Source organism: Oryctolagus cuniculus, chromosome 2, assembly GCF_051225735.1.
Source record: "Oryctolagus cuniculus isolate XC-2025 breed Fujian yellow rabbit chromosome 2, ASM5122573v1, whole genome shotgun sequence".
Classification (NCBI taxonomy): Eukaryota; Metazoa; Chordata; class Mammalia; order Lagomorpha; family Leporidae; genus Oryctolagus; species Oryctolagus cuniculus.
This window is the reverse complement of record NC_142868.1, coordinates 115,261,701-115,287,401: the sequence shown is the minus strand read 5'-3', so window position 1 is coordinate 115,287,401 and position 25,701 is coordinate 115,261,701. Positions and strand designations below refer to the sequence as shown.

General features: G+C 46.9%; 1 protein-coding gene across 13 annotated transcripts in view; it reads left to right on the top strand.

The window, feature by feature from the left end:
- VWA3B (von Willebrand factor A domain containing 3B) overlaps positions 1-25,701 on the top strand; it is a 275,643-nt gene that overhangs the window by 74,214 nt on the left and 175,728 nt on the right. For 6 of the 13 annotated variants that reach the window (XM_089326031.1, XM_089326030.1, XM_089326028.1 and 3 more), the window contains exon 8: positions 6,415-6,540. In XM_089326031.1, the coding sequence (XP_089182157.1) occupies positions 6,415-6,540 (126 nt within the window). Of the gene's footprint in view, positions 1-1,914; positions 2,714-6,414; positions 6,541-25,701 lie in introns of those variants that run through there. The other 7 variants (XM_089326038.1, XM_089326036.1, XM_089326034.1 and 4 more) reach the window with 2 other exon arrangements.

Below are 25,701 nucleotides of genomic sequence, written 5' to 3'. Positions count from 1 at the left end.
GGTGATAGTACTTTGGTAGTGCCTGGGGGACATTCTTGCCTTGCTGTGGCATGAGGACCGTGTCACTGCCATGTCTGGGACCTCTAGGGTGCAGCCATAGGCTCAGTGGTCTGTGTCCTATCTGGGGTGGGGGTGGGGCTGTCACGTACCTCGTACATGAGTTGCTTGTGCTCATGGGGGCTGTAAGTTATCTGGCAGGGCAGTTCTACCAGGAGAGAATACATGAGGATCTCGATCATGGTCCCTCTGACATAGGGAAAAATAAAAACGGGGAAGGAGCCTGAGAACACTGGATCCTGCGCTGAATGCTGTGGCGGTTACAGAGAAAGGAAAGACGATGTCCATGCACTCAAGACGGTAGAGTGGGCAGAGTCAGCCCATACAGAGACAGCAACCCGGGACTGCACGCGCAGTACCAGAGGAGAGACGCGGGCAGGCTCCAGCCGAGTGGGGAGCTGCCTCCTAAACCTAAGCCCCGTGCTTGTGAAGGGTTGACTTAATCAGAGCGCGTTCAGGGTTGTGCCATCAGCGGCTCATGCTTCCTGGTGCTCTCTGGAATCGGAGGCTGGAGTGACGGTCAGCCGGGAGTTTCGTGTACTGCCAGCCTAACTAATGGCGTGGCCTCAGTGTGCCCTGGCACCGTGAGGGTGGACAACAGGAGTGTAGCTTGTCCATTCCATGGGAATGGAGGAGAGGGGAGCAGGAGGCAGACCGCCTTTGCCTGGAGAAGCTGAACGAAGCTTGATAGTGGAGCCAGCAGTGTGTTTTGAATGAAGGGTGGGATGGAGTGGCTGTGGAGGAGGGCTGAGTCCCCTGACATGGGTACAGGGGCCCTACAGGCCCAGAAGAACAGTACCGTGATGAGCCTGGCTCACAGGGGCAGTAGTAGGGAGAGTGTTAAAGAGGACTTTGAGGGGCCGGCGCTGTGATGCAGTGGGCTAAGCCTCCGTCTGCAGCACTGGAATCCCACATGGGCACTGGTTCAAGTCCTAGCTACTCCTCTTCCAATCCAGCTCTCTGCTATGTCCGGAAAGCAGTGGAAGATGGCCCAAGTTCTTGGGCCCCTATGCCCATGTGGGAGACCTGGAAGAAGCTCCTGGCTCTTGGCTTTGGATTGGCTCAGCTCTGGCCGTTGTGGCTATTTGGCCGTGAACCAGTGGTTGGAAGTGGTTGGAAGATTCTCCCTCTCTCTCTCTCTCCTTCCCTCCCTCCCTCCCTCCCTTCCCTCTGTAACTCTATCTCTCAAATAAAAAAATAAAATCTTAAAAAAAGAAAAAAGAGGACCTTGTACCCTGGACTGGAATCAGTTCAAGGAGCAGTGCCCTGTTCACTCCATATCACCAGCAGTGACAGTGCCCACCCATTACATGGTGGGTACCAAAGACATACTTGCTAAATGAATATATTCACCAGCTCCACGGAGACAGCCAGCCTCCATCCTGCAGGTGAGATGGCATTTGGCTGCAGATTCTCTGTGGACTTTTCTGCTTTCTGCTGGCCACACCAAAATGTATCTCTGCGGGGTCTCATTTCATTTGCCAAACCAGCCAATCTGAGAAGTCAAGCCCAGAATGAAAAAAACGGAAGCTCGGTGCGACATCGCCTCCAGGTGCTTCTGGCTGTGTTAGTGTGAGGCAGGTCAGTGGTTGGGGCCATCGGGTGTGAGGCAGTTAAGGTCTTCCACAGCATGTCTGAGGATCTACCTCTGTTTCTGGATAAGGCAGGCCCTGGCTGGCTTAAAATAACCCCGGGCAGTGGAGATCCGTAAGGCGTTGTGTGGACTCGCCTGGAGAATTCCCAATTCCCAAAGCCCTGTGAACACTGGCTTTTCTGTGCCTTGGCTTTCCTCCTCTTCGATTTCCAGTGGAGCTCTCTGCCTCAGCTGTCACTGTCACATATCCTGGCTAAGTCCCTGGAGAAAAGTGACCCTGGACAAAGTGGCAGCCTCTCGTCACTGCCCGTGGAATAACTTCACATCAAACCTGTGCTTTCCAAGTTATGCTTTTTCTGCCCTGGGGGTTCTCTTTTTCATGCCTTTTCTTTTTCAGCAAAGCTAACTCAGTGGGTAGTTTTGCATTGTTTTGCTTTCTGGTTAAGGCCATCTGTGGTTGCCTGAGTATAATATCAACCGAGTTACTGCCTGCACAGAGAGCGTCCCCTGGTCACTGCTACCCAGAGGTACACTTCTCTGTCCTTAGATAATCAAGAACTAACTGTGTTTCCCTGGAAATGTTTCCACTGATGCTGGCCTGCAGTGTCTTCACAAGTCTAGAAGAAAGCCTTGACTTACTTGAGACTTTTTAAGAGAGGATCCGGCTACTTAGCACCTCCACGCTAAAGGAAGCAGCCGGAACTGTCTTGGTTTCATAGCGGTCAGGAGTCCTGTGAGGGTAAGGTTCATACTTGGCAGCAGCGTGCTCTGTTTGTGGAGTTCAGCACACACGGAACCTCTCCCCTTGGGCTGCAAAGCTGCACTGATCATGTATCTCCGCCGGGCTTGTCACCTGCTTCTCGATGAACAGAACTATTAATACTCTCTCACTTGATCTGGACAACCTTGGAGGGCTGGAGTCCTGATGTCCTTTTGCTTCTGCCCTGCCCTTCCTGGCTACGATTTAAAAGCGGAAGCATTGACTGGTCTGCCTTGGTAGTTTATGTTCAGTCCTCTGGTCCTGGGTGGATGAATCTCCTCGGGTGTCCCCTAGACTGGATGGTAAGCTCTCATTCTCGGTTGTTGCGATATCTCAGAGAACTGTGAACAGTAAGACAGGTTGGGTAAGGGGGTTCTTACCAGCTGTGTGGGGAGGCGGTGGCAGAGCCCCTCATGGCCACCCGTGCCTTTTTCATCTAGTCGGAGCAGCAGCTGAGTGGGTATAGCCACATCCACCTGAGTTCGCCTGCCTGCTCTGCCTCTCATCGCTGAGGGACCCGGGATGACTCACTCTGTCTCAGTTGACTCCCCTTTGGAGTTGGGGCAAGAATAGAATTTGCCTGCAGAGCTGTGGTGAGGAAAAACGAGAAAATGTTGAAAAGGTCCATGGGCAATGCCAGGCGTATCACGGCTCTTCATCAAAGAGTTTGGAATCAGCTGTTGGCTTTTGTGATGACACCATCAGTGTTCTGAGCTGACTATATACAGTTTGTAGAATAGAGGGGTTCGGTTGTCATTTAAAAAAATAACCATTTTACTGAAATGGAGCTTTTATTTTATATTTTATTTTTTCAAGAGCAACAGAGATATAACTGACAGAGATCTTCCATTGCTGGTTCACTCTAAAAATGGCCATAGTTTCTGGGGCTGGGCCAGGCTGGAGCCAGGTACTCAATCTAGGTCTCCCATGTGGGTGGCAGGAACCAAGTTTTGAACCACCACCCCTGCCTCCCGGGGTCTGCCTGGCTAGGAAGCTGGAATTGGGAGGTAGAGTTGGGAATTGAACCCAGGCACTCTGATGTGGGATGCAAGCATCCAAGTGGCATTTTTTTTTTTTTTTGACAGACAAAGTGGACAGTGAGAGAGAGAGAGACAGAGAGAAAGGTCTTCCTTTGCCGTTGGTTCACCCTCCAATGGCCGCCGTGGCCAGTGCGCTGCGGCCGGCACACTGCGCTGATCCGATGGCAGGAGCCAGGTACTTATCCTGGTCTCCCATGGGGTGCAGGGCCCAAGCACTTGGGCCATCCTCCACTGCACTCCCGGGCCACAGCAGAGAGCTGGCCTGGAAGAGGGGCAACCAGGACAGAATCCGGCGCCCCGACCAGGACTAGAACCCCGTGTGCCGGCGCCGCTAGGCGGAGGATTAGCCTAGTGAGCTGCGGCGCCGGCCCCAAGTGGCATCTTAATTGCTAGACTGCACGCCCCTTGCTGCAGTGGAGGTTTTAAAACCAGAGAATACGTCTGCTGAATTCTTGCCTACACAACCATATTAGAAGTGACCTTGGAAGAAAAGAGAGAGAGAGGAGAGGGGGAGGGAGAAGAATGGGAAATAGCATTATATTCTTAGGATTGTATCAGGGAACTACATTGAATCTGTTCTCTTTGTATTAATACCACGTTAATATAAAAATTGATGAGAGTTATGGTAGTAATATCAGCATTTACTGTGACCCTGAAAATCTAATGTATTAATAAATTTCTTTAGTTAATTAAAAAGGAAATACCCTCCCATTCTCCTCCCCCTTCCCCCCCAAAAAAAGCAGCCTCAAAGTAGGTACTGTCCTCAGTCCCCATGATTCTCCAAGTGGTTGCAGTTTGGTGGCTGGACCCGTGGAGTCCACTGAAAATGCAGCTGTGGTTTCTTCCCAGGGTCCATGCTGGCTTTGTGAGTGCCACAGGCCCCGGCTGAGAGGTGCAGGAACTCTGCCAGGTGGGGGCTGCCTGGCATCAACATTTGCAGGTCCCACGGTATTTGTCTTTTCTTTTTGCTCCTTTAAAAGAAACTGCTGCTGAGATTTCTGATCAGCAACAGGATAAAAAAGATTCCCCCATGCCCTCTAACAAGGGGTTTGTGGAACAGCTGGAAAATGAATGGGGAAGGTGTTTTTTTTAAATCATAATTTGCAGATTTGGCGAGTTGTCAGCAGCAGGGGACAGGAGCTATGAGTCGGCGCTGCTGGATGCGTCTGGCAGCAGAACAGGTCTCAGTGGAGGTAGCCGGCACTGCCAGTCACCACCCACACCCACACCCCACCCTCTGTAGGATGTAGGTTAAAAGCTCCATCTCCCAGTTTTCCTTGCACCAGACAGGGCCACGTGGTGAGGCCATGGTTAAGTAATAGAGCTTGCATTTGGGACTCCTGGGAAGGGTGCTTGAAAGAGACTGTCTTGGGGGTGCTCATCTGCCTGTCCAGCATCCCTTCTGCCTCTGGACGCTAGCCCAGCTTGGCAGCCTGCAAGCCATCTTGAATTGTGAGGCGACTCAGGACAGAAGGATATGCTGGAATGGTGCAGCAGGAAGACAGAGCCTGGGCTTTCAAATTCTTGTACTTAAACTTTCTATCTTGAGCTGATTATAGATTCCCCAAATAGTTGTGAGAGACAATCCAGGGGTGCCCGTGCACCCTCTGCCCCGTGTGCCGCACAGTGATGTCTTGGAAAAGATCCCAGCACAGGATCCCTCGTGTTGTACTCTCATCATCATCATCGCAGCTGTGTCCCTCCTGCCCTTTGCACCCTCCTTAGCCGCTGGAAGACAGTGGTCTGTTAGAGCCTGGCCCTGAATGGAGGCAGAGCATCGTCCCAGCCCTGGACTACCTACTGTGGAATGAACTTTTAAAATGATTTCTGTTTGTTTTTAATTTATTTATTTGAGAGAGAAACAGAGAGTGAGTGAGTACCCCCACCTGCTGGTTCTCTCTGCAAATGCCTGCAGTGGCCCTCAGGACTGGGGGTTGAAACTGGGATCCAGAAACTCAAGCCAGGTCTCCCATCTGTGTGGCAGGAACCCAATTGCTTGAGCCATCACTACTGCCTCCCAGAGTGAACATGAGCAGGAAGCTGGAGTCAGGAGCTAGGAATCAAACCTAGGTGGCATCTTAACTACTAGGCCAATCGCGCACCCTGGATGAACTTGGAGAGACAGAACTATCTCTGTTAATTAAACACTATTAGCAATATTATTTTCTAAATACCATACAGCTAAACCTAGTCCTTCACTGAAGTAGCAAAGATTCAGAGAAAGAGGCTGAAGAACCTTTGTTAGGTTAGGGGACAATAAAGACTTGTGAAGGTGGTTTAAAAGCAGCAAGGAGTCTCAGCCTAATCAAGAGAGGACAGGGCGGGATGCCGCTTTCATGTGCCGTGGAGTTTCCCTTCCTCAGGGCAGTGACCATGGCCTTGATGGGACACTTTTGAATGTTTGAGTGTTAGCTATACTTTATCCTCAAATATTATTTCTGCTACAGATATTCCCAAGGATATACTGGATTCTTTAAAAAGATTGATTTTTATTTGAAAGGCAAAGTGAGAGAGAGAGAGAGAGAGAGACATCTTCTATCTGTTGAAAATCTGGAGCCAGGGACTCCATCCGGGTCTCCCACATGGGTAGCAGGGACCCAAGTACTTAGGCCATCATCTGCTACCTTCCCAGGCATGTTAGCAGGAAGCTGAGTTGGAAGCAGAGTAGCTGGAACTTGAACCAGTGCCCAATATGGGATGCAAGCATCCCAATCAGTGGCTTAACCCTCTGTACCTGCCACAATGATACGGTAGCCTAAGGTTCACATTTATGATTTCTAGAAGTCACAGCACTTCTTTGGGGATTTCAATTCTGACTCTGAGAAAGAGTTTAGTGGGGAAAGTGCAGTGTGATGTTCACAAATGTCCTAGAGACGTGGATGGAATGTGTGAGGGCTGTGAGGGCTAGTGGAGGCTCCCGGACCTGTCTTAGGTGGCCACCCATGCTGTGTTTTGCTTTCCAGGAGCTGGAGTCAGAGAGGACGTGTTTCTCATTTGGAGGGAGATGGAGGAAGCCTGCAGCACGCTGGCCCAGATCCAGAGGCTGGTGGCCGAGTCTCCCAAGTCCAACATGACCACGTTAGACTGCGGTTGGTACTGTTGTTACCAGTTGGGAATGGGGAGTCGTTTCCATGATCCTAACCAAAGGGTGTGCGTTAGGGCAGGTGTGCGGAGCTGCTGAGAGCTCCTAGAGCTGTTCTGGGTGTGTGTGTATGTGTGTGTTCATGTGTGCGTGCGCTGCACATGCATGTGTGGACTGTCAAAGAGGAATGAGAGCTGGGCGGTAGCCAACATGACAAACACAAAATTTTCTGGAACTGTTGCAATAGGGGAAAGAGACCTCAGTAGACAACTGAACTCAATTCTGAATGCAGCAGGGACAGGTGAGGATTTAAGGCCAAGGAACAGGGAGCGGGGGTTTTGGATGGGAAATTTCTAAGAGGAGACATCAGGGGTAAAGGGAGATTTTGGCTAAACCTGTATGACAGGACTCTTGCTGAGGTTGGGCCACGGTGATAGGATGGTGAGTGGGGATGGAAGCCTAGGGAAGTTTAGCCCGATCATGATGGCTAAACTGACTCAGCAGGATTTTTGTTAAAACTGGGCAATGCAGAGATGTACATAAAAGTCCGAAGGTTGAGGCCTAGTGTGGAAGAGGACGCAGGGGAGCCTGACTAAAGTTTGGTTAAGGGGAGACTTTGTCGGTACACCTGGGCTTGGCCTTGGCCTGCAGCCTCAATCCTATCTACACTGCCTGCAGCAGGAAGTCACCTGACTCACCTTCCTCAGCTGACAGGAAGGCTGGATGTGTTCTCTCTCGTCCTGACTTAAGGCCATCACGCTTCTTTGAGCAGGATCTGCAGCCTCCCTGCAGAAGAGGGGTCGCAGGCTGGGGAGGAGTGTGGAGTGCCTGCCTGGAAGGGAGAGGGTGATAGGGGAATGGTTTACATTATTACTATGAAAAAGGAATGACCACACTCCAGTTGCATCTCCCAGTCTCTAGAGCTTTTTAGTGTGACTTGGAAAAGCCCCTTGCAATTCTGGAGGTCAGAAATCTGATTTGCTGTCCCTAAATGGTGATGACAACGATGCTGACAGCCATCTAGAGAGCACTTGCTATACGTCAGGCTGAGAACTAGGCTTGTGCTGAGCCCATAACTATTATCCCTGTTTGACAGGTGAGACACCCGAGGCAGGGAGAGATTAAGTAGTCAGCCTGAAGACATACAGCTGGAAAACGTGGAGGCTGATTTTGAACTCCAGTGCCAAAGAGAAGCTTTCCTGACTGCATTGTCAAAAGACGTTGGAAGTGAAGCTACATTTATCTTTTTTTTTTGGTCAAATTTACTAGTTTTTATTTATTTGGAAGGTAGAATAAGAGAGAGAGAGAGAGGGAGGGAGAGAGAGAGAGAGAGAGAGAGAGAGAGAGAGAGAGAGAGAGAGAGAGGATCTTCTATCTGCTGGTTTCCTCCCCCAAATGCTTTCAACAGCCAGACCAAGGCAGGCTGAAGCCAGAAACTGGGCTATCAATCCTGGCCTCCTAGTAGGTGGCAGGGACTTAAGTACTTGGATCATCATCCACTGCCTCCCACATACATTAGCAGAAAACTGGATTCAAAACGGAGGTGCGACTCTATCCCAGGCACTGCAGAATGGGCTGTGGGCATCCCAAGTGGTAGCTTAACCCAGTGCACCACAACACCTTCTCTTACATCCACCTTAACATTACTTTCCCAGTTACTAATTAGCACTTACGCTATCATAACCAAAAGGAAGCTCCCCTCTCCCCTTGTTTGAGGTGTTCAGGCCCCACAGGCACAGCACAGAAGTGAGCTCATTACATTATTAGTGGATGGATGACATTGAGAAGTATTTTTCCCCACGTTTTTCTTGACAATCAAAATATTTTTTTTAATTTTTTTTTTGACAGGCAGAGTGGACAGTGAGAGAGAGAGACAGAGAGAAAGGTCTTCCTTTGCCGTTGGTTCACCCTCCAATGGCCACCGCGGCCGGCGTGCTGCGGCCGGCGCACCGCGCTGATCCGATGGCAGGAGCCAGGAGCCAGGTGCTTTTCCTGGTCTCCCATGGGGTGCAGGGCCCAAGCACCTGGGCCATCCTCCACTGCACTCCCTGGCCACAGCAGAGAGCTGGCCTGGAAGAAGGGCAACCGGGACAGAATCCGGCGCCCCGACCGGGACTAGAACCCGGTGTGCCGGTGCCGCAGGCGGAGGATTAGCCTAGTGAGCCGCGGCGCCGGCCCCAAAATATTTTTTATAACAAAGGGGATGAGTTTTGGAATGAGAAAGGCCTAGTTATAAATCCCAACTCCATCAGTAGCTTAACCTCTCTCAGTCTTTGTTTATTCTTCCGAAAAATTACTATAATCATCTTGAAAGATTATCGTAATGATTAAATAATGTGTGCTTTGCACCAAGCAGGTGCTTGAGCAATGTCAGCTCACTCTTTCCCTTTCACAGGGGAGTTTGTGCGCTGATTCTCCTGTGTAAATTCTTGAGCTAGCAAAGGGTTTTCTTCTGGAAGTTACTGTCCGGCATACCTGTACTGACAATAGTTAACAATAAACACAGGAACCTTACATGTCAGGTACTGTTCTGGGGTCTCCACAAGTGTTAACATCGAACCCTTACCGCAGCCCCATGAGACAGGTGCTGCTGCTGCTATTATCTTCAATTTGAATTAAGCAATTTCCCCTAGGGCACACAGCTAGTAGGTGATGAAACCTGGATTCGAAATCTATTCCATCCATAAGAATGCTGATGTCTGCCTCCCACTGCCAGACATTCTAATTGAAACCTTGTGGGAAGACATTGGGACTTTGGAAAGCTCCCCAGGTGATCCTAACGTGCAGTACGGTTTGGACCAACACGTCCAGGGTGTGGCTCCTCTTGGTACTGCCCAAATTGCAGAGGTGTCTGTTGGAGGCTAAGAGCAAGGAGGCCGGCTGGCTGCGGATGGAGATGTGGTTAAGTAGAGAAGTGGGCCGGGGACCTGTGCAGAGGCAGGGAGAGGTTTAGGCATGAGTGAGCATTCCCTCTGTGACTTGATACACTCCTGGGGACCAGTCCCCTGAGATTTCCTAAGGAGGTGCCTACACTGGCTGGACTGGAGGAGCCACTCTAGAGACATCTCACTCAAAGACTCAGGTGCTCCCCTGTCATCCCAGGAGAGTGAAAATAAAGCAGTGGGCCCAGGCTAAAGCAAACCTCTATTCCAGGCAAAGAGGACGGTGATCCTGCTGCTGCACTGTTTGTTTGGGGAGTGCCACGGACTGAACGATGACTTCCCAAACTCCGACATTGAAGCCCCCATGCGACTGTATTTGGAGACAGGACCTTTAGGAGAGTAATTAGGGTTGAATGAGGTCCTAAAGGTGGTAGGGCCCTGATCAGATATGGCTGGCCTCTAAGACACCAGAGAGCTGTCTCTCTACATAGGCACGAGCCAGGCGGGAGGCCTCACCAGAACCCACTGCTGCCGGCACCTACGCCTTGGACCTCCAGCTTCCAAAGCTACGGAAGTAGATTTCTGTTAAGTTGTCCAGCTTTTGGGATTTTGTTTTGGCAGCCCAAGCAGACCATACAGGGAGTTTTCATATTTGGTGTAGGCTTAACAGGAGGTTTTAGAAGTTATTTGTAAAGGACACAGAAGAGCTATAGGCTTCTGAAATTAGACAATGATCTATGATTGTCCATTTGTTTCAATCTAACACACACCTAAAACACCAAGTAACTCCAAGCAGAAAGTTTTTGTTCTTAAGATTTATTTTTAAAATTTTTTTAAAGATTTTATTTATTTGAAAGAGTTATGGAGAGAGGAGGAGACAGAGAGAGGTCTTCCATCCACTGGTTCACTCCCCAAATGGCCACAATGACTGGAGCTGCGCCGATCCGAAGCCAGGAGCCAAGAGGTTCCGCTGGGTCTCCCACATGAGTGCAAGAACCCAAGGACTTGGGCCACCTTCTACTGCTATCCCAGGCCATAGCAGAGAGCTGGGTTGGAAGAGGAGCAGCCGGGACTTGAACCGGCACCCATATGGGATGCCGGTGCTTCAGGCCAGGGCGTTAACCTGCTGTGCCACAGCACTGGCCCCCAGATTTATTTATTTTTTTGAAAATCAGAGTACAGAGGGAGTGGAAAAGAGAGAGAGGTCTTCCATCTGCTGTTTCACTCCCCAGATGGCCGCAACAGTTGGAGTTGAGCCGATCCAAAGCCAGGAGTCAGGAGCTGCTTACAGGTCTCCCACATGGATGCAGAGGCCCAAGCACTTGGGCCATCTTTCACTGCTTTTCCCAGGCCATTATCAGGGAGCTGAACTTGAAGTGGAGCAGCCAGGACATGAAAAGGCTCCCGAACAGAAAACTTTTTAAAAAATACTTAGAATGTACTATTTGGATTTTTCAAAAAATTGGTTAGGACCCTTCCTCCTATAGGAGGAAGCTTTTGTAAACTTGGTTTGGCTCCACTGGCTTTATATAGGGTGTCTGGCCCGCTTGACTTCCTGCCTACAGGCCACTGTTATTGAGGCAAAGTCTGTCTCAGTCCAGGACTCTGTGTCTGCTTCCTGGGAAGATAGCAGCCGTTCCCCCAGGTTGGCTTCTCAAAGCCTACAGGCTACAGGCGATATGGTAGCCAGCTGGAGAGAGTAAGGGGGAGACCAGAGACAGGTGGGCTGCTGTTCCACAGGGAGCCTTCAGGTGAATTACACAAAGGCTGCCCTCTTTGGGGATATTGGCCCCCACTTGGGCTGGGCACGATGGTTCAGGGATTAGCAGGTCCATTTAACCCTAGGGCCAGGAGGGCAGTTTCTGTCAGAGGCGACTCACCAGCCCGATGCCTGGGATGGGAAGATGATAAGACCAGGCCTTCTGGTCACTGGTAATTTTGGCCTCTTTTAATTACTGTGAGCAGGACCTAAGTATTTCCTGGGTGAGGGGGCGGGCAGGGGCTAGAACTGACCAAAATATATGAAATGATTTTTTTAAAGACTTTATTTGAAAGGCAAAATGAAAGAGAGAAAGGGAGAAAAAGAGAAAGATCTTCCAAATGGTTCATTCTCCAAATGGCTGTAATAGCCAGGGCTGGACCAGGACTGGACCAGGAACCCAGAACTCCACCCAGGTCTCCCACATGGGTGGCGGGGGCCCCAGCACTTTGGTCGTCTACTCTTGTTTTCCTACGTGCTTTAGCGGGGAAGCTAGAATGGAAGTGGAGCAGCCAGGACGCAAACCAGCACTCCAGTATGGGATGCCGTCATCATAATCAGTAGCTGTGTCACAAAGGCCAGCCCCCAAACAGTGGCTTTTAATACATTGAACACCAAGCAGTGCAGGCCACTGACCCCCAAGATACAAGGCAAAAACAAGGGAAACTCTAGATTTTCCCAGCTTATTGCTTTTAGACAGTTCCAGGCCCTGGTGCACAGAAGAACGCAGGCTTGCTAAGCTTGAGAGACAAAGCTCTGGAGATAGCAAAGCAGCTAGAATTCACAGGACAGAGAACCAGAGGGAACTGTACAGAGAACTCCAGAAGTCTGCAGAAGGCCCCCCTGGAGCTACTTGATTAATGATCAGCTCAAGCATGTGAAAAAAATGACCTGAGGCTGGGGAAAGAGCCATGAGAAACAATTAAAAGGAAGGAGCTTGGAATTCACACAGCTCCAAGAAAACACCTGTTCTCACCAGCCTGAAAACTTTGATTTATAGGGCCCTGGATGAGTTACTTGGAAAGCTCTTATCTCAGGGAATGATTAGTCTTAAACTAAACACAGCTCTGGACACTCCTAAGAAATCATGAAAGCAAGACACGAAAAGAACACGCTATTCCTAGGTAACAAGTACATCTCAGAACAAAGGTCGAGAAAATTTATAAGACTACAGAAACATCTAATTTCCAATGAGGGGAAGTTCATAATGACTGGCATCCAAAGATTACCTGACGTGAAAAGAAGCAGGAAAATGTCTGCTGTGGCCCGGGAGTGCAGTGGAGGATGGCCCAAGTGTTTGGGCCCTGCACCTTCGTGGGAGACCAGGAAGAAGCTCCTGGCTCCTGGCTTTGGATCGGCGCAGCTCCGGCTGTTGCGGCCATTTGGGGAGTGAACCAAAGGAAGGAAGACCTCTTTCTGTCTCTCCCTCTCTCTGTCTGTAACTCTACCTCTCAAATAAATAAATAAATAAAATCTTAAAAAAAAGGCAGAAAAATGTGACTCTCAATAAGGACAAAAACCAATCAAAACTGAGAACGGACACTGACATTAGAATTGGCAGAATAGCATTCAGAGTTACTGTTCCTAGATCCCCTATATTCAAAAAGTTAAGACGAACAGGGAAGATGTTTTTAAAAGACCTGTCTTGAACTTTTAGAGAAGAAAACTTTCAGAGAAGAAAAATATCTTATAGATGAAAAACCGTCTGAATGGATTTATGGGAGAAAGGATTAGTGAACTGGGAGGGAGACAGCAATAGAAGCCATTCAACATGAGCCACGTGTTTTAGAAAGAATAAAAAACAGAAACAAAGAGATTTGAGAGTGTCGGCTGTGGGGCAATTTCAGGTGACCACAAATACGTACAGACAGTTCCTGAGGTAAGGAATGAGAAGGGGAGGGGAGTAGGGAGCAGAATAATGTTTGAAGAAATAAATGTTCGGGCCAGCGTTGTGGCGCAGCAGGTTAAGCTGCTGCCCAGGACACCAGCATTCTGTATGAGTTATGGTTTGAGTCCCGGCTGCTCCACTTCTGCTCCAGCTCCCTGCTAATGCACCTGGGAAAGCAGCAGCAGATGGCCCTGCGATGTGGAAGGCACACATGCAGTTCTAGGCTCCTGGCCCAGGCCTGACCAGTGTGGCCATCTAGGAGAGTGAAGGATGGAAGATCTCTCTCTCTCTCTCTCCTGTTCTCTTTCTGTAACTCTGACTTTCAAGTAAATAGAGAATCTTAAAAGAAGAAAGCAATGTTAAAAAATTTCCAAATTTGATGAAAACTCCAAGCCCAGAGATCTAAAATGTTCAATGAATGCTGAGCACAGGACAATAAGGAAAGCTACACCAAAAAATATCTAAATTGATTTGCTTAAAAGCAATAATACATAGGAAACCTTAAAAGTAACCAGAGAAAAACTTCCATGTATAAAAGAACAAAGATAAGGATGACAGCAGATTTCTCATTCAAATAAAAAGACAGTGGAGCACCATTTTTCTTATCTTTCAGTACCTTAAGCATAAATCCTAGCATTCTATATTCAGAAAAAAAAAATTTAAGGCAGAATAGACATTTTGAGATATACAAAAGCTGAAAAGAATTGCTCATTAACACATCTGAGAATACTTCAAAAAGTTTGTGGGAAAATAGAATTAAAGAGAAATTTATTTTGGTGCAAAAAATGTTTAAGTTCATGCATGCCTTTTCTGTAAATAAGCATTTCCGTGAACTTTTCGAAGACCTCTGTCATTACACGTGAAGGGATACAACATTACTTACAGTCAGACCAAGATAGTTGAAGATGTGTGCTATAAACCTAAAGTAACCACTAAAATCACAGAACAAGAGATAAAATCAAATTAAAACCCTCCACAAGCTGTCAGAAAAAGCACAGGGAAAGAACAAAGAACAATGGAAGGCAAATAGCAAGAGGGTAAACGCAAACCTAATCATACTATGTCAAAACTTGCTAGTCTGGGTGGGTGTATGGCGCAGCAGATTAGATGCAGCTCGTGATGGCCCGTGTCTTATCAGAGGGCTTAGGTCTTCAGAGCCTGCTGTACTTCTGATTCCAGCTTCCCGATAACGCACACCCTGGGAAGCAGGAGGTGGCGGCTGGAATGCTTGCTCCCTGCTACCCACAAGGAAGACCCAGATGCAGTGGCGGGCTCCTGGCCTCAGCCTGGTCCGACCCTGGCTGTTGCAGGCATTTGAGGAATGAACCAGAGGATGGAATATCTATCTCTCTGCCTTTCAAATAAAATGAAAATAAATTTTAAACATTCAAAATTTTTAATTAAAAAATGCCATCAGTTAGTACATCTTAAAGGTGTTGTGTGTTAACTCTACCTTAAGGCAGCTGTTGATGGGAGAGAAGGATCTGAGATGTTTAGAGCCATCTGTGCTAGTGTGTGCTGAAGATACACAGTGCATAGGAGATGGAGGCATGACTCAAACAAGGAGGTGCTTCTCTCAGAACATGTTCATTTGTTGAATGTTAGAAAAACTTTACCCCCCCCCCCTTTTTTTAAATGATGATTCAGCTAAAGACTCTTCAGGAACTCCTCATGTGGAATAACCTTCACAGTCATTTTGTGACTCACTAGACATAATTGGCCTAATCGTGTGGAGTCATGCTTTAATCACAAACAGAGACAGACCCAGAGATTGCCATCTGAGACTCCAGGTTTGACTCGATACTTGGCTGCTTGAAAACATCAAACTCAATGTCAAAAGATGAGGAAGTGGCTGGAGGCTCATTCGCACTCTGCAGGCACTTCCAGCCAGTGGCTCGGCAGGAGGCTGGGGCACGTGTTTTTTGAACAAATGGAGAGGGGGGTAATGTTCATTTTTCTTGGCATTGTATTAAATAACCAGCAAGATTTCCCCATAGCCCTGAGTGGTGGTGATTCATGCAGACATGGTGTTAGAAAGATATTAAACCTGGCTCTGCCCACTCCTGCTGCGTGGCCCTAAACAAGATGTGTATTAACTGTGCCTTAGTTTCTTTATTTGCAGAATGTTGGTGATAATGATAATACCTGCGCTGCAGGGCTGTTGTAAAAATTAAATAAGAAAAATATCTGTATAATAGCTAGAACAATGTTAGCATATAATTAGAATGTAATGCTATCTTAAGAAAAAAAACCCCTTATTCTTTTTTTAAAGATGTATTTATTTATTTGAAAGTCAGTTATACAGAGAGCGATGAGAGGCAGAGAAAGAGAGAGAGAGAGAGAGAGAGAGTGAGTCCATCCAATGGTTCACTACCCAATTGGCTGCAACAGCCAGAGCTGAGCTGATCCGAAGCCAGGAGCCAGGAGCTTCTTCCGGGTCTCCTGCATGGGTGCAGGAGCCCAAGGACTTGGGCCATCTTCTGCTGCTTTCCCAGGCCATAGCAGAGAGCTGGATTGGAAGTGGAACAGCCGAGTCTCAAACCGGCACCCATATGGGATGCTGGCGCTTCAGGCCACAGCGCCGGCCCCAACCCCTTATTCTTTTCATTTGCTGAGGGCTTAGCTTATGTGGTGCTATGCTAGATGGTAGGCATAGTGGTGAATAAAACACACAAAATGGGTCCTTGCAAAGCAGGACCTATAAACGCCTTTTCTTCCTCAGTGAAGGTGTACAGTCAGATGAACATAAAAGAATAATTACAACTGGGGTATTATGATAAAGTTCAAGTGGGAGAGCCTGAGCTGTTCCCTAGGGTGAAGAGGTAAAGAGTGCTTCCTTGAGGACATGCCTTTGTAGCTGGTGTCTGAGGGGGTGAGGAGGTAAGCTAACAATGTGAAGGGATGGGTGTGGGGGAGGAGAGCATGCCAGGTAGATGAGTAGCATATGCAAAGGCCCTGGGACAGGAAAGAGCATGACGCTTGAGAAGAACTAGAAAGATAACTGTGGTTGAAGCTCTCAGTTCACTAATGAGTCTGGGTAGGTAGGCAGGGACTGGCTCTAGAAAGCAATGGTAGAGATTTGGGCCCTGAATTTCATACCAATGGTCAGCCATTTAGAGGATTTTATGCAGGGGAATAAGATTGGATTTGCATTTACCAAAAATCACTTTGACCACTACATGGAAAACAATTTGGAGATGAAGAAGCAAACATGGATGAGGGGAGAGAGTAAGACATTAGTACAGATGACTGGTAGTGGCATCTTAGTCTAGGCTGTTAGCATAAGAAGGAGCTAAGTAGACAGATAGCAGGCAATGTTGAGTTGTTGAATTTGCAAGGCTTGAGAGTGAGGGAGATAGGGGTGTCAAAAGTAAGATCCTAGAAAGATCTGGTGCCAGCCATCAAGCTAAGAAAATGCTGGGGGAGAACCAGGTTTTTGGGGAAAGATGATGAACTTTGTTGAACCTGCTTATCCTGGAACATCCGTGAGAGATCCACTACAGGAGGCGATTGATGATACAGGTCTGGGATTCAGATAGCTGTGAGGAACACACTGTTGGGGTGAGGTGAACGCTGTTTGGCATAAGGATAAATATGGACACATCAAGTGGGGACACTGAGTTTCTGAATCTTTGACCCCACATTCTCTGGATTCTGATACCCAGAGAAGGATGTATCATCAGAATTTTCTGTGCCTCACCAATGGTAGATGGCCAGCTAGTACGCCACATGGACTATGTTACCAACATGGTGACATATGGTTTGAGATCAGGACAAACCAGATTTACAGAGAATTTGACCGTGTTTACCTTCTCAAGAGTGTCTTCCCCTTTAGCTCAAATGGGACTGTGGAATAAGATTTGGGCATGGCCGGCACTGCGGCTCAATAGGCTAATCTTCTGCCTGCAGCACCGGCACCCCGGGTTCTAGTCCCAGTTGGGGTGCTGGATTCTGTCCTGGTTGCCCCTCTTCCAGGCCAGCTCTCTGCTGTGGCCCGGGAGTGCAGTGGAGGATGGCCCAGGTCCTTGGGCTCTGCACTCACATGGGAGACCAGGAGAAGTACCTGGCTCCTGGCTTTGGATCAGCGTGGTACGCTGGCTGCAGCGCGCCGACAGCAGTGGCCATTGGGGGGTGAACCAATGGAAAAGGAAGACCTTTCTCTCTGTCTCTCTCTCTCACTGTCTAACTCTGCCTGTCCAAAAAAAAAAAAAAAAAAAAAGATCTGGGCAGAGCACAGTGGTTTTTTATGCAGCTAGAAACAAATGCCGCACTAGTCAAGGTGCTCACACACCAGCAAGTTCCAGTTTCTCCAGCATGCCTCGATAACATTAAGACTCTCTTTACCTCATATATATATATTTAAAATTTATTTATTTATTTGAAAGTCAGAGTTACAGAGAAGCAGAGGAGAGAGAGAAAGACAGAGACAGAGACAGAGAGAGAGAGGGAGAGAGACAGAGAGGTCTTCCATCCGCTGGTTCACTCCCCAGTTGGCTGTAACAGCCAGAGCTGCCCTGATCCGAAGCCAGGAGCCAGGAGCTTCTTCCAGGTCTCCCACGTGGGTGCAGGGACCCAAGGATTTGGGCCATCTTCTACTGCTTTCCCAGGCCATAGCAGAGAGCTGGATTGGAAGTGGAGCCACTGGGATGTGAACTGGCACCCATATGGGATACCGGCACCACAGGCAGCGGCTTTACCTGCTACGCCACAGCTTCAGCCCCATCAAATGTATACTGACAAGGTTGATTAGTAAGCAGCAAGTGAAAGTGCTAGGAAGGACCAAGACTACATTGACTCAAGCATGCATTTTTCTCATGAATAGCGGGCTCCATATTTTCCAGACAAAAATCATACAGAGCAAAGCACCTGCATTGGAGTAGCAAATAGTGCTTCCACAACTCAGAATTAAGGTTCAAAAACTTCTCTGAAAATGTGGGAGAAGAATTGTTCAATCGGAATTATTTTCTAGATATGATGCATTTAATTTAGGATAGATTTTGAAAAGCAATACAACGTATGATGAAATGTTGAAGTTGAAATCAAGTTGTTAAAAGCAATTATAGGATGAGCATTTGGCATAGCAGTTAAGCTTCTGCTTGAGATCCATGCACCTCATGCCAGAGTGCCTGGGCTTTGTTGTCTTTTCCAGCTTCCTGCCAGTGCACACCCTGGGGCAGCAGGTGATGGCTCGAGTTGCTGGGTCCCTGTCATGTCGGAGACCCAGATTGAGTTCCCAGCTTCTGGCTTTGGCCTGGCTTAGCCCTGGCTGTTTCAGATATTTGGGGAGTGAACCAGCGAACGGAAGATCTCTCAGCCTATCCTGTGTATGTGCGTGTGTGTCTGCTTTTCAAATAAAGTTTTTAATTCAAAAAAAAAATTGTGGAAAAGCACAACAAATCCATTAAGTAATTATATGCAGTATAATTGTACCCTTTAATTAGGAAAAGACTAAAATTACATAGGTCATAATGGCCAAGTTAAGGCCCCATAAAAATTCTCTTCCCCCATAGAAGCAATGCAGACATTGTCAGAATCAACTTTTTTAGAACCCTGGAAATTAACCAAAAGTATGCAGCAATATGGGGAGTGTTTGCTGAAGAAAATTGACTGCATCTCAATGAGAAAAGTGAGTGGATGGCATTTTAACTTGGCCCACTCACATTTCGCCTCTCCAGCTCCTCACTAGCTTGCACACCGTAGCCTGCAGTCACAGTGGAGAGCCTAGCAGTCACTGGAGGGGCTGGGAAGGGGCTGAAGTTCCTTCAAAGCCCTGTTCCCAGAGGAGTCTCATAATGCAGCTCGTTTGCTGGGTCTCAGGAAGACTCCACCTGCAAGGCCATCTTTATTTGACCGGACTCCAAGTCTGCCTGTGTGGAAAGAGTTTCCCTGGGGATAAGTGTCAAAAACAATAAGTAATTGACTAACTTTGTGGCTGTCTGAGGTTGTGGAAAACAGCCAGGACAAACCATAGGGTAACTGCAAAGCTGCTCCCATTGACTTACTTTTCTTGACTAGTTTTGCTGGCTCTAATTTCCTATAGAAAGCTTAACAGGCCGGCGCCGCGGCTCAATAGGCTAATCCTCCGCCTAGCGGCGCCGGCACACCGGGTTCTAGTCCCGGTCGGGGCGCCGGATTCTGTCCCGGTTGCCCCTCTTCCAGGCCAGCTCTCTGCTGTGGCCCGGGAGTGCAGTGGAGGATGGCCCAGGTGCTTGGGCCCTGCACCCCATGGGAGACCAGGAAAAGCACCTGGCTCCTGGCTCCTGCCATCGGATCAGCGCGGTGCGCCGGCCGCAGCGCGCCGGCCGCGGCGGCCATTGGAGGGTGAACCAACGGCAAAGGAAGACCTTTCTCTCTGTCTCTCTCTCTCACTATCCACTCTGCCTGTCAGAAAAAAAAAAAAAAAAAAAAAAAAAAAAAAAGGAAAGCTTAACAGTAGCAAGAGCAGACTTCCTTGTCTTGTTCTTGATATCGTGGAAAGAACGTTGTCTTTCACCGTAAGAATAATGTTACCTATAGGGAATTTTTAAAAATATTTTTTATTTATTTATTTGAGAGGTAGAGTTACAGACAGTGAGAGGGAGATACAGAGAGAAAGGTCTTCCTTCCGTTGGTTCACCCCCCAAATGGCAGCCACGGCCGGCGCGCTGCGCCGATCCAAAGCCAGCAGCCAGGTGCTTCCTCCTGGTCTCCCATGGGGTGCAGGACCCAAGGACTTGGGCCATCCTCCACTGTACTCCCGGGCCACAGCAGAGAGCTGGACTGGAAGAGGAGAAACAAGGACAGAATCCGGCTCCCCAACCGGGACTAGAACCTGGGGTGCTGGCGCCGCAGGCGGAGGATTAGCCTAGTGAGCCGCGGCGCCGGCCCCAGATGCCTTTTAACAGGTAAAGGAGGTTCCTTTGTATTCCCAATTTGTGAGTATTTTCATCATGATTGGCTGCTGAATTTTGTCAAGTGATTTTTCTGCATCCATTGAGATGATTATGTCACATCTGTCCTTCATTTTATTAATATAGTATATGACACTTTTTGTATGTTGAACCAACCTTGCAGTCCTAGGATAAATTTCACTTGACCAAGTTTTTTTTTTTTTTTCTATATATACAGAAGATCAGTTTAGTATACATTAAGTAAAGATTTCAACAGTTTGCACCCCCATAGAAACACAAAGTGGAATATACTGTTTGAGTACTCGTTATAGCATTAAGCCTCAGTGTACAGCACATTAAGGACAGAGATCCTACATGAGGACTAAGTGCACAGTGACTCCTGTTGTTGACTTTACAAATTGACACTCCTGTTTATGGCATCAGTAATCTCCCTATGCTCCAGTCATGAGTTTCCAAGGCTATGGAAGCCTTTTGAGTTCACCGACTCTTATCTTGTTTAGACAAGGTCATAGTCAAAGTGGAAGTTCTCTCCTCCCTTCAGAGAAAGGTACCTCCTTCTTTGAAGACCTGTTCTTTCCGCTGGGATCTCACTCACAGAGATCTTTCATTTAGGGTTTTTTTTTTTTTTTTTTTTTTTTTCCAGAGTGTCTTGGCTTTCCATGCCTGAAATACTCTCGTGGGCTTTTCAGCCAGATCCGAATGCCTTTAGGGCTGATTCTGAGGCCAGAGTGCTGTTTAGGACATCTGCCATTCTATGAGTCTGCTGTTACTTGACTAAGTTGTTATAATTCTTTCTATATGTTGCTGGATTCAGTATGCTAATATTTGTGGAGTGTTTTTGCATATACATATGAAAACTGTAGTTTCTTTTTATGATAGTGTCTTTGGAATTGATTTTAGGGTAACTGATCTCACAGGTTCAGTTGCAATGTGTTTCTTCCTCTTAGGGGTCTGAATAATTGTTAATTCTTCAAATATTTGAAAGGACTCACTAGTAAAGTCATCTTGTTCAGGCTTCTCTCTTTGTGCCAAGGTTTTTTGTGTGTTTTGTTTGTTTATCATTACTAACTCAACTTCTTATAACAGATATATGTGGAATTTCCATTTCTTTCTAAATTCCTTCTGGTCATTTGTGTCTTTCCATGAATTTGTTCATTTCAGCCAGGTTATCTTATTTGTGGACATAATGCCCTCTTACATTCCTCATTTTAGTAATACTAGTCTTTCTTTCTCTCTTTTTCCTTAGCTAATCAAGCTAAAAATTGATCAATTTTGTTGTTCTTTTAAAATAACCAATATTTTGTATATTTGATTTTCTCTATGGCTTTTCTATTCTCTATTTCATTAATAGCTTCTATAATCTTTATTATTCCCTTCCTTTTGCTTATTTTCAATTTGATCTTCTAACTTCTTAAGACAGAAGATTAAATTGTTGGTTTGAGATCTTTTTTTTTTATCTTTTATTTAATGAATATAAATTTCCAAAGTACGACTCATGGGTTACAATGGCTTCCCCCCCATACCGTCCCTCCCACCCACAACCCTCCCCTTTCCCACTCCCTCTCCCCTTCCATTCACATCAAGATTCATTTTCGATTATCTTAATATACAGAAGATCAGCTTAGTATACCTTAAGTAAGGATTTCAACAGTTTGCTCCCACACAGAAACATAAAGTGAAAAATAATAGATGATTTTTTTAAATGATGATGAAATCAGATCAGACCTATTGTCATGTTTAATCCCAGTGAGAGTCAAGTTGGGAATTGATAATTTCTTTTTCTTTTTTTTTTTTTTTTTACAGAAGATCAGTTTCGTGTACATTAAGTAAAGATTTCAATCGTTTGCACCCCCATAGAAACACAAAGTGAAATATACTGTTTGAGTACTCATTATAGCATTAAGCCTCAGTGTACAGCACATTAAGGACAGAGATCCTACATGAGGAGTAAGTGCACAGTGACTCCTGTTGTTGACTTTACAAATTGTCACTCCTGTTTATGGCATCAGTAATCTCCCTATGCACCAGTCATGAGTTTCCAAGGCTATGGAAGCCCCTTGGGTTTGAGATCTTTTTTAAGCAATATTTATAGCTGTAAGTTTCCTTCTAAACACTGCTTTAGCTGCATTTCATGTTGAAATATTTATTTTTCTTTGCCTTAAAGTATCTCCTAATTTCCCACTTGATATATTTCACCCATTAGGTTTTTTTGGAGTATGTTAATATCCACTTTTAATTTCAATTAAAATATTAGGAATAAATTTATCAAAACAAGTACCATATATATACATTTCAATGATACAGAATATCATTGAAAGAAATTAGTAAGACCTAAATAAATGTGAAGACATTCGTGTTTGTGAATACCCAATGTTGTTAAGATTTGTGTACCTCCCAAATTGATGTATAGATTCAGCACAGTCCCCGCACAATTGCAGCCGACTTTGTCAGAAATCCATTACAAGGATTTCTTCAAATACTCTTCCTGCTTTTCCCTCTCTTTCCCCCTCTCCCGCACTCTTATCCTTCTGGGATTCCACTGTGCACGTGCAGGCTGCTGCTGCTCTGCCGGTCTCTGCAGCTCCGTTCCTTTTTCTTTATTCATCTTGTGCGCACACTGGGTAATCTCTACTCATCTATCTAAAAACTCACTGGTTCACTCTTCTGCTTGCTGTAATCTAGTGTTGAGCCCTTCTAGTGAGTTCGTCATCTCAATGTTTGCACTTCTCAACTCCAGAGTTTATATTTGATTATTTAAAAATAGTAATCATTTTCTTATTTTATTGATATTCTCTGTTTGGTGAGGCATAACTTTTACACTTTCTTTAGCTCTTTAAACATAGTTTCCTTTAGTTATCTGAAATATGAAAATAATGATTTAGGGGCAGTTATTTTGTTTAGTCGTAAGATGCTAGCTGGGATTCTCACATGCCACACCAGAGGGGCTGGGTTAGGTTCCTAACAGTGGCTCCTGACTCCAGGTTCCTGTTCATGTAGATCTTACTAGGCAGCAGTGATGTCTCAAGTGACTGGGCTGCTGCCATCCACCTAGGAGACTCGAATTGAGTTCCTGGCTCCCAGATTCAGTCCCAGCCACGGGGCGATTGTGAGCCTTTGGGGGTGAACCACTGGATGGCGTGCTTGCTTTCTCTTTTTCTCTCCCTCTCTTCCTCACAAATAAAATTTAAATATTTTTTGACAGAAAAAATTAATGAGTTATCTAATGCCTTTGTCTAGTAAGGTCAGCACTGAACTTCCTGAGAAACTGTTCCTGCAGTTTGCCTTTCTACTAAAAGCCATATTTTCTTGTTTCTTTGCATATCTCAAAGTTTACTGACAAATGGACAGTTTTAAATAATAAAATGTGGCAACTCTGAAAATCAGATTCTCCCACCTGTCCAGGGTTTATTGTGGTTTCTCCTTGTTATTGCTGGCTTGGTGACTTTCAAATTCCATAAAAATCTGTATTTTTGCCATTGTAGTCATGGAGGTTTCTGCTCATTTAGCTTAGGAGTCAGCTGCTAGTTAAACAGACACATCCTTAAATGCTTTGGGCTACTTTTTGCTGAGGGCTCTGGGTTTGTATTGGACCCAGTTTTCAGGACTACAGGAGTTTACAACTCTGCCCCAGCCTTCATTTCCTGCTTGTGCACAGCCCAGATGAGAGCGTAGTCTTTTTCTGAGTATACACAGCCCTGGCATATATACCACCCTGTACACGTGCATGGCCTTGTCATGACATTGTCCAGTACCAGTGGACATCTAATTCCCCAGCTTTTTCTCTTAAGCCCCGTGCAGAAAATTTTGAAATCCATGCTTTTTTTTTTTTTTACAATACATATTTTTATAAACTTTTTGAAGACCCCTTGTGTTTGCATGAATTTCAAAAAGAAAAATTACACTGAAACAAACATCTTTTCATTCCATTTGCCATGGACTTTCAGAAGTACCCTACTACAACTGCCCGGAGAACGGCTGCCCTCTCAGGCCACGCTGTCACCACCTGTCCCCTGGGGCTCAGATCAAATTGGACTCCTCACCTTCAGAGAAGCCGGGGCTTTGCAGCTGTCCTCTGCTGAGCTCAGGGGACTGAAACCTCACCCTTCCCACCAGCAGGCAGGACCTGGGTTTCTTTCCTGCCAGCTGCTTCCTTTCCCTTCCCAGCTCGCCTCAATTCCGCGTCCCTCCTTCCTTTTCACCTAATTCACGCCAGCCTTTTTGGTACTACTTCCCACGGGTGGAGAAGAATTTGTTCAGTGTCTTAGTGCACTTGTGATAACAGGGGTGTTAGACAGTGTGTACCAAGTGGTGGTCTATAAAGCTCAAGCCCTTGAGAGTGTTCTCTGTGTTTTGAAGCTAACTAACTTCAAGTTATTTGGAATCCTGTGTGTGCTGAGCCCACCTGCCCATTCCAAGAATAAAGGCATAGAGAAGTCCTGTGATGGGGGAACACCCAGAGGCCGTTTATTGTCAAGCTCTCTGAGTGTTTGCCTAAGGAACTCTCAAAGTAGCAGCCACTGAAGTGTAATGGAAGCAGTGTTGTGGAACTCACTGTGGCAAACAGCAATCAAAGCAGGCTTGATGCTCTCTGAGGCTGGTTCCAGATCCAGATCTGTAGTTGAATCACTCACTGACATTGGAGGAGGCTGGGGGGTGGCATGGGGGTGGGGGAGGTATGGGAGTGATCAATTCCTGATGGGTGGAGCTGCTGTAGAAGGCCCTGAAACCTGAGGCTGCCTGGCCAGCGCACAGCAAGCCAATCACTGACCCTGGCGTTGTGGAAGAAGGTAGGTATGGTATTTATTGCAAAGCGCAGAGCATGGAGCTGAGCCTGGCAGCTATCACTTAATTCCCAGGCTCTCCAGGGAATTAGGCGGGGGGTGGGGTGGGGGTGGGGGCAGCGACCTTTTTTTCTGCCAAGGGACATTTGGAGATTTATAACATCATTCCCTGGCCATATAAAATTATCAACTTCAAAATGAGCCTGCTACACAGATGGATTGAATCCCAAGTCCTGCCTGCCTGCAGTTGCGTTGGCCGGGCCAGCAAATGTTTTCTCAGGCTGCTTGTTCCCCACCCCTGGACTGGGGGTGAATGTTCTTATAGATTGAGGTTGGCGTTGGGAGGTGTGTGCTCAGCCTGCATACAGCCCCCTCTTTGTTCTGCGGTGCTCGCGACCCTCCTCAGGTCAGGGATACTGTGTGCTCTTCTGGGAATTTTGATGACGGCAAAGTGAGCTTCATTCAGGTGATGCGTACTTATGGCTCGAGCCCAGGGTTCCTGGAAAACCCCTCAAGATGACTAAACAGCAAGATGTTATCTACTGGGGAGATCAATGACCTTCTGAGTCTTGTGAGCAAGGACTCTATGAGGATGGCCGTGTCATTCTCTGTTGAGTGAGTTAACTTCAGTAAGAGGTTGCTTTGTAGTCATAAAAGCAGAACAAGGAAACTCTACGGAAGAAAGGCTGGGAGCCTGTGGGAGACTAGGACCTGATAGTATCTAGCATCTGCAGCCGGGGCGGCTGCGTGTCAGAGCTCCTGGGAGGCTGAACCTTGAGAGTTGGTGGATGAAGGACAGGTGGAGGGAGTGGCTCTGCTGAACCATGCCAACTGTTACCATTTGGTTTATGGCCCTGGCTATGGCAGTTTTTGTAAAAGAGAGTTGGCTAGTAGGTCTTACTCTTTGAAAAAAAAAATGTGCTGAGATTGGTTAGTAGGCCAGAGAGGACTTGGCAAGTTAATTCTGT